The sequence below is a fragment of the Diadema setosum genome, chromosome 21, assembly GCF_964275005.1.
Source record: "Diadema setosum chromosome 21, eeDiaSeto1, whole genome shotgun sequence".
Lineage (NCBI taxonomy): Eukaryota > Metazoa > Echinodermata > Echinoidea > Diadematoida > Diadematidae > Diadema > Diadema setosum.
Genome location: NC_092705.1, coordinates 25,902,681 through 25,914,728, shown reverse-complemented (window position 1 = coordinate 25,914,728; position 12,048 = coordinate 25,902,681). Strand labels below are relative to the sequence as shown.

Sequence of the window (12,048 nt, the reverse complement as noted above, 5' to 3'; positions counted from 1 at the left end):
AGCAAAAAATTTCTTCAGATTCATATTTTGTTACTCCACTCATTGCTTCCTATAATGCAGCCAGACTGTAAGCTTGGCACAGATCGTTTTCTCAGAAGAAGTATTCAGAGTACAAGTTCACATTGTGCGTATAAAATGTAAATGTTCACGTCATACATTTGTTTGATGCTCACTACCCCCCCCCCCTCAAAAAAAAAAAAAAAAAATGGAATCAGTCCAGCTTCCCTGATTCAGCAAGTTGGCAAGGACCTTTAATAGCATTTTTACTTGCCCAATATTTATTTTTGGTTTCCCAAGGCAAGCAGCGATGTTAAGTCATACAGTGTAGTACCTTGAACCTTGTTCAACCATCCAGTACTGTAATAGTTCCCCCGTAAGTGATTAACCCATGTGGAATGTTGGCAGATGCAATTGACAATAGTACTTTCCGCGGTTCTGTCATCAGATCCAATACGGTGACACCATTAGCATTCAATAGCATCATACAAAGAAAAGCATTTGATGAGATCATTTTCAAGAATGTTTTATTTTTCCCCCTTTGGATGTTGAATGGAAACACTGCAGTATGTAAGCAACTGTACTCTGATCATTTGTGATATACGATTTGTACTTGCATTTCTTGCTAAAAAGTATCAAAAATGCAGCCCAGGAGAAGACAGAAATGTTGAAGGCAGTCATAAGGAAAATGAGTCAGAAGAAGTCATTGTTGTACTCTCAAGGGTGATTCACCAATGATAACATTAAAGGTAGGGGATACCTTTTACAGAACTCCCAAAATGCAGCAAAACATTAAATATGAACCTCAGGGGACTTGTTTAGGCCACTGCTTAGAAATTTGGAAGTCAACAGTTATCTACAATTTGAGTAATGCACAAAACTCAACTACTCAGTAGTTCTGTGTGTCAGCCACACTTAAGCCTTTTTGTTGCAGTCTTCTGTATTTTTTTATCTATAAACACAAATCTTAAAGTATAAGAGCTGATGTAATAACATATAGAGTGTGTGGGAAGAATGTACATAGAAATGTTTGTAAGTTTTGATGAACTTTATTCACAAAATATACATGATGGACACACATGCAGTGCATGGGTCTGCAGCGGTAGTCTAGTAATGTACTGGAATTTACGGTGAGCCCCCGAAAAGAATTCAATTCAAAATCTAACGGTCAATAAAAATGTACTAAATGTTACCTTCCACTTTCAATACTTTATGGGAGTTTCTAAAATGATACTCTCTTCAACATACCACTGTGTTTATACAACTCTTCATTTAAGGCATGCAAATGGGATTCCCTACCTTTAAGATTATTTTGTTGCAGTCTCCACTTGGGTATTTTGAATGCCTACAAGTGCAGGTCTGACAGAACACCAAGAATGAGTGAAAGTTTGACTTTTCTCCAATACATAGTCTGAAAAACAGACATCTTACAGATAAATCAGAATCCATGTGAAGATAATGTTTGTCAGATACAGGCTATAGAGCAAGACTTTAATAATAACAGCATAATGAAAATATTTCCTTGTGAGGGAGAAGTAGTCTTGTAATGCTTAGTCCTGCATACAATGTAGCTATTCAGAACTTTTGAGGAAATACCTCACAAACGGTATAGGAAAGATTTGTCTAGATGTAAATATCTACTTCCTGGAAAGTCAGCTATTTTAAACTTATTTGCCAAGAATCTGCATAGTTTCTCATCCTAAACTAGGTTGCATTTTTTTTTTCTCATTGTCACCCTTTCTTGCATTTCATCAAAGGAGTATTTACTCTTTCAAAAACACATTGAATTGAGTGTGTAGAATATCATAGAGAAGTTTCAGATGACTAAAACAATTGAATAAATACCAGACTACTGTGGCATTCTTTGATTGCATTGAAACAAAAACCATGGCTGAGTAATCAACATATTTTTATGTACCTGTACAACTCTTTCATTTCCCAATGCAAGAAGAGTAGCCTACATAGATGTAATTTTGTAGAATTTCCCCGAAGAAATTTTCTCTTTCCCAGATATGCAGATATGTACGAGCATTTGGTCGCAGCAGTTAGAGTAGTAGGGATAAGCATTGTGAACATTTTGTTAACTTTTTTCTTTTTTAATAAGAGAAGAAATTTGTAATGTTTGCTGTAGGCCTACATAGATCAATGTGAAGTACTACTCGTGTGACATCACAATTATGCCAAACGATGTGGCATGCAATTGGGTACAGTTGGAAGAATTTTTTGACTCTCAAACTACAAATCCTGAAAATGTGTATTACACGTACAGACTATAATCTCTATGGTATGGGATGTGTTGGATACTTTCACAAGCAGTGGGGCTGAGCTGTGAAATGCAGCTGTGTGAATAATTGTCAAACCTCCATCTAGGGTCTGGATTGAGTGAGATACGAGACTAACCAGTGGGCTTCTCCCAAGACATATCAAAACACACTTTGCGTACTACCATGTGTGAAGTTCACCCCAGTCCCCTACCAATACCGTTGCTGCTAGTAGGGGAAGGAGTGGGCATAGTGCGTACAGAGAGAGAGTGTTAAACCTTGCTTTGCAGCTTGGAGAAGCGCTGCTCACAGGCAGATTGGACTGTAGTTTTTGGTGAGTTTTTTTTACCACTGGATTGAACATCACCGATGCAATAAAAGGATTTGTGTGTCAATTTTTGGAAACAATGCCAGCGAGGAACAGAGAGAGATATAGCATTGACAGATGAACTAAGGGGAAAGTTAGGAGGGGAAGAGATTCGTTTAGTTGAGTTTTGTTTGTGTTGTTGTTTTTGCGCTTCATCAGAAGACAGTTTGCCGTGGAGGGGATGCCCCCTGGAACACGTCAGCTTTTGTCCATCTCCGGTCCGGTGGAAGTGACGGAGCGAATTCTGACTGCTGTATGAAAAAGTTTGCATCACCACCAGCAACGCTGGCGATAGAACAACAGCGGTATCGAGAACTCACGCGGATGCAGTGCTTGATGTATGAGATTCTTATGTCAGTGACAAGAGCGAGGAACCCTCTACTCGGGGCTGAGGGCATGACGTACCCACGTACCGGCACTCTCCTGTGAACTTGCTCCACATTGCAGAATGGATTAGCAGGGGGACGATAATAAGCAACACATCACGCATGCCTGGGCCATAAAAAGAAAGATTGAGCTTGAATGAAAACAACTCGGTGCTTTAGGGGGAAAACAATCAGCACAGGATTCTTTTGGTACGCGAGTAGAGTAGAAACGTGTCGTGGAACCGGCCGGGCTTTGGTGATAGAGAGAGAGACAGCGACAGAGGGGGAGAGAGAAGGAGAGAGACCACTGCAGGGAGTAGGCCTGGCGTGTGGACAAGGTAATCAATCCGAGGGAACAGCGTCTGTCGCGGCTGAACTCTTTATGGAACAATTTGGACTGTTTGATGTGATCGTTCTCAAAGCCACAGAGAGAGAGAGGGAGAGAGAGAGAGGAGGAAGAGAAGGAGTAGTATTAGGGAGAGTCTTGTGGTTGGAGTAAGGGGAAAAATGTCAACTGGAATATCATTGATATGACTCACTGAGTGGAATATCACTTTGTGGGAGAATCAAGAGTGAGTGGATCTCCGAACATATATCTCCAATCATAGCGGTGTAGTTTTGTTGTGTTTTTTTTGTTGTTATTTTTCCAGAGGAGATGCAGCTCGTAGATATTGCACCATCGACCTTTCTGGCAGGGATTTTATGTTGAGATGCTGCCCTGCCGGCAACCAATTTTTCAACTGTGGTAAAAGCGCTGTGTGCAGTATGAACCATCCAAATCGCTGTGGATTGGAATGGAGTGCGGAAGTAGCCGGTGTGGGCTTCGGACTGAGCATGCAACGCGTGTCTGGAAGAAATTTGATTTGATTCAAGCCGCATTGAGGACGAACCATTGGATGTGTTTGGGTGCCTACAGTGCAAAAGTGGATGATATATATACGCAGTTCGTAAAAGTTGATGTGTAGGTCAAACTGTCTATCGGAGTAGTCTGCCTTGTGAAGCTGAATACGTGTTGAGACCAGCTGGAATACTTTTTGATATATCCACCTGAACGCATCTTTAATATGATGTCCATCATTTCTATGCAGTCATTTCTTTAACACTTACATGGTGGCTCCCAGAGCAGTAACAGAAAATGATAACTAAAGTTTGAAGGAGAAACGTGACCATTTGTATGAACATGCCAGGAGTGTCTGCAATAGGAGCTACTGTTGTCCCGTTGCGACCATGTACAATGTATGTATGATAACAAAAAGTGTTTAGACTTGTCTTCTAATGTTAGTTGATTGAGAGTCTAGACAGCCGTTCACCATTCCGCCTTTCTGGACTTCTCAAAGACAATGACATGAGTTCTGCTGTTTCCTAAACAATAGGTTTTTGCCCCCTGGCTATGCCTCAAACAAATGTTCAGTCTTCCTACTAAGCCAAAGTGCTTATCAGTACTTTTTAAAGGGGGTAATCAGACGTGACTTAGCCAGAGGAAGGAGTGCATGTGTGGTAGAATGCAGAGATGTCACCCACCGTTACAGCCTGCCAGCTACAAGCTCGTTGCGACCCGCGTCACCGTCTATTCCAGCGTGCACGTCGATCAGCGGCAGGTGCGCGCCGTCCACAACTGCTTCCTCGGGTGCCCATTCAGTCCGGAGTATGGCCGCGACTGCCCGTCAAAGGGGGGTGGTGGCACGGGGAGGACGCGGCTCCAGGACCGAGTGCTCGCCGAGGCGGCGTTCATCTGCCACGCCATTCACTACGGTTTCTGCACCGTGGTGGCCGTCCCACCGGGTGTGGTCCCAAAAGGTGACGAAGACATCAACGAAAAGCGGAGGAGCAACGAACTCTTGCGGTACGTGGAAGATCCGCCGAAGCCTTCTCCGACACCAGCACCAACACCAGTATCACAAGTACCTCAGCCGATAACCCGGAACTACCCGGACTTGGCGATAAAGGCTGGACCTGCCAAGGCCGAGATTAAAATCGTGAACTTCCCCGAACTTGCCCTCAGCAACAACTTGCCCGACCTTGTGACTAGCAATGATTTGTCCGATGTAGAAAGGAAAAAGTCTGCTGCCATCGCTGCGGCTGGCGATCTAGCCAATAACAATATCGTCCACTTCGACGCACCGAAAAAACTTGTGAATACCAGTGAGGCAACAACGGCCAAGGCTAATCCTCATCACTCTCAGGATCTAGCCAAGGTGAAACCCAAGGTAACCTCATCCTCTCCTTTGGCTATACTATGCATGGCTCAGTGCAATCTTTTTTCTCTGGTGGCCCGTTTGGACCACTAAAATGTTTTAATTTGACATTTTTGGTGGCCCCAAAAAAGAAATGTATTGGTGCGAAATAGAATGATGCATGACAATCCATTGTGATATCAGTTGACCAATCAGGCTAATAAAAGGTAACCTTTATGGAAATTTGATGACCCAACATAAATTTTTAGTGGCCCTAGGCCACAGGGGCTCCGCTAATGTTGAGCCCTGTGTTTATGGATTGTCTATTTGTTATACATACTGTATGTTAATGAACCCATAGGCCACGAAAAAATGAAAACACAGGTTTTGTATGATGCTGCCATTGACTTAAACATAGGAAAAATTCTGTTAAACTTCACAACTTTTTGAGTTATTTTGCACACAGAATACGATGTACTCTTGCAGAACTATGTCCTTTCTACATTGGATTTTTTTTCCCCTGTGGTAGGGTTTCTGAGAGATATGCTCAATCTAGCACCTTCAAAAAAAAAATAGATGCAATGCCAGCCACCAATACATGCACAAGCATGTCTGGGTGAACACTTAAGCACAAATTAGTACGGAAATATACTAGAGTAGCGGGCATGCTCCCTTTCCCTAAATTGCGATGATTACATTTCTCTGTATAAAGTCAAGCTCTCGATGAAAGAAGGGATTGTTGTAAGGGGGACAGCCATTAGTGCTGTTAATTGAAAGCTCATTAGTATTGTGATTGAATTTCTCTTGGTGTCTGGGATGGCTAGCGTAGAACCCATTTACCCAGTTAACTAATAGCCGCATTCGCACACAGGAATCATTGGTGTTTGCATCACAATGTGAAAATGGATTAATGTGGCTCTGTTTTCACAAAGCAAAAAACAAACAAACAAACAAATGAAAACAAGGGACTGGGCTGCAAAAAAAAAAGGCTTTGAATTTCCACACTGCGCATGCCTAAATGATATGACCACAGTGTGACATCTGAGTGTGTGGACCTATTGTTGCAAATTACAGTATGGGATATAATGACCGAAGATGGTTTCTTTGTGTACAGTTCACACACGCTGTGGAAGACAAATTTTCGTGAGAGTTTTTAGAGAAAAAGAATCAAGCTGGATGAAGCTTTGCATTGTAATGTATATTGCAGGAGTTAATGATTTTCTCTTCTTCTTTTTTTTTTTTTTTCGTCTACACACAAGTTTGTATGCATCTTGTTGCAAAAATTAATTTTCCCAAACTGTTAATTTCGGGTGTGTGTGAACGTGACAAATGTCGCAAGGAGCTCGCGAACTCCTGAACTTGACATATTAGTGCTCTTGCTCATTAGGCTTCCCCACATCCGTAGCTCACTCTTACTTCATCAGAAGCCAATTAAGAGACCACCGTGTCATGTTGTATCAATTTCAAAGAACTAGTCTATGCTTTTATTTCAAGGGCCACTTACAAGTTTTAGGGAATCTTAGTTGACATGCCAGGAGGTTTTGCTTTCTGTTTTTGAAACGATTGAAAAGGTAGCAGTAATTGTTCATGTGATTGCCATTTGAACCAATCTCCACGTAATTTAAATGCAGTTCTGTGGTGTCGATTACTTAGGGGTTAATGTCCTGCATGTTTGTGAACTTTATACTAGAAAAGCATAGCTGTGTAATTTCATACCATTTAGGGCTTTGCAAATTCAGTGCCTCCTACTGTGGGTAGTTCATCTTTGAATGCTGACTTTTGGCATACAACACATTCATCCGGCATCTTTAATTTACTTGTGGATATATCTTTTCTTTTTTTTTTTCATGGTGATTGTGTGATCTCACCTTTAAGAGTTAAAAGCATCAACAACAGCTGTAGTGATCTCAAATATTGTGCTAAAGTGGCACTCGTTATATGATACTTTCACCAATATTGGACATGCAATTATTTACTGGCCAATAACTCCTACTTCCATGTGGACAAAAATCTAGCATAGTTCATCATATGATATTCATCATTCTCTCTCTCTCTCTCTCTCTCTCTCTCCCATTATATCTCTCTCTTTCACTGTCTGTCTGTCTGTCAGTTTTGTCTGTCTGTCCCTCTGTTTGTCTCTCCCCTCTCTTCTCTCTTGGAGGGAGGGGATACATCGTATGTACGCATGGCTTTATTGAAAAGCATGACACACCACAAGTTTGTTGTGTGGCTCATGTGCATGGAATGTATATCAGCCTTTTTTCCATGAACGTGTACAAGGTACTTGAGAAGTTTATATATAAATTTCTCAAGTACATTGTACACATTCATGGAAAAAAGGCCGATATGTGATCTTTTGTTGTAAAGCTATGTGGGATAAGTTTCTTCTCATGGCCCTCGACATGTATAGAATTATTCTTCAAAGTATTGCTACTATTATCATTGTTATTATTATCATTATTATTATGACCAATATCATCGCCATCATTGTCATCATTTTCACTGATTGTCTAAACAGGGATGGGCGTAATTTGTGCACCGTAAGATGTAGCATGGAGTGTGTAATTTACAATTTTATGTATATTAGACCTGTGATATTAACTGTAAGTGCTGTTAGTCTACAAATGTCAGAGGAAATGGTCTGTCCATGTTGGAGATTTCATCTCATAGCTGTGCTCAAGGATCAAAGGCTGCTGTTATCACCAACGCAGGATGAATGAGATTAGTAATCCCCACCACATAATCCTACGTGAGAGACCATGCATGGAAGGTTCTTGAGCCCTGAGGTTTGCAAAATATTTTACCCAGTCTTACGAGGAAATCTAGGCTCATTGCACATGTGGATTGAGTGAATGCAGCAATATAAAGAACACGTCAGTGAAAGTTTGGGGAAAATCGGGCAATCCATTCAAAAGTTATGAATTTTCAAAGTAACTGCACAGTCACTGTTGAATGAGAAGACTGCTACAGTGTATGATGTCACATGCGTACAACGATATAAGAAAAATATAAAGAGAACTTCACAACATTTTACTTTTTGAAAAAAGTGCACATTTCCTTGACTCGTCACTGATGTATCAAAGGGTAATATTATTCCCCCTTGCCATCTGAAAGAGGGAAGTCAAGTGTTCTTTTATTATGCAAGAAAAGTGAAAATATCTTGAATTTTCTTCATATTTTCTTTATGTCTTGTACACATGTGACATCACAAGCTGTAGTAGTCTTCTCATCCAGCAGTGATTGAGCAGAAACTTCAAAAATTCATAACTTTTAAATGGATCGTGCGATTTTCCTCAAACTCTTGCTGATGCGTTCTATCAATATTGCTGCATTCACTCAATCCACATGTCTATGAAAGTGGAATTGTCCTTTAACTGAATATTGATACATGGCACATTTCAAAGTCATAATATAAGTATCAATCTGAGTTGCAATCCTGCACCATGTTAAAGAGGCTGTACAGTTCTGGTTGAGGTGAGGATTTAGCTTTTAACGTTTTGCGAGATATTCAGAAACCACTCTATAAGATGTCAGAGCATTCAATTCGAAAGGGTATCAAAAGTTTTTGATTTGATAAAAATCGGTTTTGAAATGGCTGAGATATCCAAAAACAAGGTGAAACAAAGAGATCCTAATAAAAGGCGTAACTTATCGCCTTTTGTTATTATCATTTTTTTGGATATCTCAGCCGTTTGAAAACCAATTTTCATCAAATAAACATTGAAGCCTTCTTAAAATTACATGCTCTTTCATGTTTCATAAGAGGTTTCTTATTATCTCACATAGGAATGTTATAAACCTGAATCCTCACCTCAACCAGCACTGTACCGTATGTCCCCAAAAACATTACAATGGGACCCTCCGCAATGATATCTTTAAAAATATTGAATCAATCTAAATACAAATTCAGGGTATGAAACTATAACTCTCTGCCCACATCTTACAGAAAACCCCATTCGATTTGCTTCAGTGGTCAAAGAGAAATGAGGAATTTTGTAGAGGATGTCAGGAATCTCTTCCATCCAAGTTCTGTCTATTGTATTTACACACAAGATCATCGAAGTACTAAACTTGGAAGTATCAGACTCATGACATGCTTTACAACAATCCACATTTCTCTGTGACCGCTTAACCAAATCGAATGGGGTTTTCTGCAAAATAGAGCTACAATTTTATCTTTTAAGACCCTGAAGTATTTGTAGCATGTAGACAATCTAATAATATTGGGTGTTATCATGCGAAAATCTGATTGTATTTTTTTGGGGGACATACAGTACATTTGCAAGTGAAGTGAAATGAGATCTTGTGATGTGAGATGGGATACAGAATGAGAAAAATGTAAAATGTTAAAAAGTTTCACATATAACAGTAACCCCATTTCCTGATTTGGAGATAGAGGGTGATGATGTCTTGACCTCACAGCTCCCTCATGAGATCTGTTTATAGATATTCATTATTATTTTTTTAAACATTAGATTGATAAAGATTAGTTGTCTACCATGGCTGAGGTATAATTTACCATTGGCAGATGAAACAAAAACCCAGCTTTAGTGCTTCAAAATTTCGTTCTAAAATGTCAGTTAGGGATAGAAAAAACCAATTATGTAAAAATTTGAACCAGTATAATCAATGTTAAGTATTCTTAAATATACAAAATTTGAACAATAGTTATAATGAAAATGTTTCCAGACTAAAGTGTCTACAGTTATGGTTTAGTGAGAAAAATAGTGATGTCTCCATGTATTCTAGGATTTATTGCAAAATTTATATATGGTGGGATTTTTTTGTGATACTTAACTGGCCTACACTATGCATCAAATGTGATTACTCGAACATTTTTTTTTTTTAAATCACTGCTCCCAATGGTAAACAGTGGGGGGGGGGGGGGGAGACTTTTCACCTGACCATGGGTGCCAAAGGATAATGTCTGCCAGTGCCCTTTTGGCTGATTTTGATGTCATTTACCCATTAGCAGTTCCTGAAATACATTACAGGAAATGTTTACCATGACAAAGTGATAGACTGATGTTTATTATGCATGCAGTATTTGCCCTGACAGTAATTATTTGTCCAGGAATTCCCACAATGCATATATACATCACACATGAATGATTCTCATCAGCTCGGGACATTTTATTTTTCCATTTTTGGCATTGGAATGCAAATATTTTGCGCAATATTTTGCAAATAATTGCTGTGTGGTGTCAGCCGTGAGGCACGGTTTCATAGTGAAGTCTTTAAAAAATATCTTTTTGTGTGTATTATCAAGGGCTAGATCTGTCAACTGCCATCTGTGCTTAGAGAAAACTCTACAAGCTTATCATTTTGCCTGAAAGCAGCAGTGTACCTGTTATGACTATCAATTCACATAATGTGTATGAACCTTTAGTATACAAATGTGTATTATGCAAGCATGTGCACATATATTGTGTATGCATCTAGTCTATGCATTTAAAGACCCCACAGTAGTAAGCAGTGATATGCATTGCAGTTTGTGTACAAGGGAAATGTTTTATGCATCCCAGCTTTCTACCACGTTCTGTTTTTCTCTTATTGGCTCTTCCTCTGTCTCTCTCCCTCCGTTCCTTCTCTTTCCCCGTCTCTCTGTGTCTATCTCTGTCTCCCTGTCTCTCTTGCCCTCTCTCCTTAGAGTCAAATTGAATTGAGTGGAATACCAATAGAAAGAGAAAATGAGGATGGATGCAGATTCTTCGTCCTCCCCCTCTCTTTGTTTTGTTTTTTTTTCTACATCTCTTCCTGAAATTAGTCTTTGCACTGCATCTGTTTCAGACCCTTTGTATTTAAATGTATTCTATCCACACACTTTGCAAATTATCAGTAGAAAATAAAGCTCTGCAAGTGACAAGTTCTAATTCAAAGGCAGAGTAAAAAAACAAATGAACAAACAAACAGACAACAAAATTATAGCAATCACTGTTGATCTACATCTGTATGGAGAACCACCAAAAAATAATTGGTAGCAAAAGTTTAGATCAGATTTTTCTGTATAAATATAGCAACACAAGTATTTGTGTAAAATAAATGAAAGTTATGATAGGTAAGATGTACTCTAGGCATATTCTTCATCTTTTATAGAATTATTGTTGGTCCATACATAAATGTCCAAGATGTAATGATGCATTTTTAAAACATGTGTATTAATTATACAAACATAATTAGCCCTGTAGGGATTCTTGACTTAGAAAGTCTCTTGCCAAAGACAAATAAAAAATTGCTGTGGTTATCATCACTATTCCACATGGTAGGTTCAAACTGAGTTTATGGCGTAGACTATCTGTGCATCTTTTCATTTCCTTAGTTTAGTCTTGGAGCCACAGCAGCACTTTCAGATCCCCTCCTCTTTTAGGGCTGCGTTTATCTAAACTTGAGAGAGAGAATCACGTTTCAAAACGCGTTTTGAACGGTGTTTGCAAACGTGGTTTGAAACGCGATTCGCGGGGAGCTGCGTTTATCTAACCATCATACAGTCGTGATTCGAGTGGTGTCACTGCGCAGCTGCTTTGCGCCGTTTGACCCGGGAAGCAAAGGTCAACTGCATACCACCAAATATGCCTCCTCAGTCACATGTAAATAATGGGTAGAGAGCACAACCAGAAACAGCTGGGATTTGACCTTGAGATATAAACGCATTTCAAAACGGCATTGCGTTTATCTACTCACAGAACGGCGATCATGGTCTCAAAAGTGTTTCAAAACGCCCTTCGAAAGGCGTTTCAAAACGGCGTTTCTAAACCCGTTTGAAAACACGGTTGCGTTTATCTAACCCCTGAAAATGCCTCAAACGTGTTTAGGATCGTGATTCTGCCTCAGAAAGTTTTTAGATAAACGCATCCTTAGTCTTACCTCAGGTGGTACACAAATCT

At 39.7% G+C, this 12,048-nt stretch overlaps 1 protein-coding gene across 1 annotated transcript in view; it reads left to right on the top strand.

The window, feature by feature from the left end:
• The first annotated feature begins 4,479 nt into the window (after positions 1–4,479).
• The window catches only part of LOC140244948 (serine/threonine-protein phosphatase 2A regulatory subunit B'' subunit delta-like), a 54,959-nt gene continuing 47,390 nt past the window's right edge, over positions 4,480–12,048 (top strand). The window contains exon 1 of the mRNA XM_072324556.1: positions 4,480–5,197. Within this exon, the coding sequence (XP_072180657.1) occupies positions 4,481–5,197 (717 nt within the window). The 5' untranslated portion in view covers position 4,480. The remainder of the gene's footprint in view (positions 5,198–12,048) is intronic.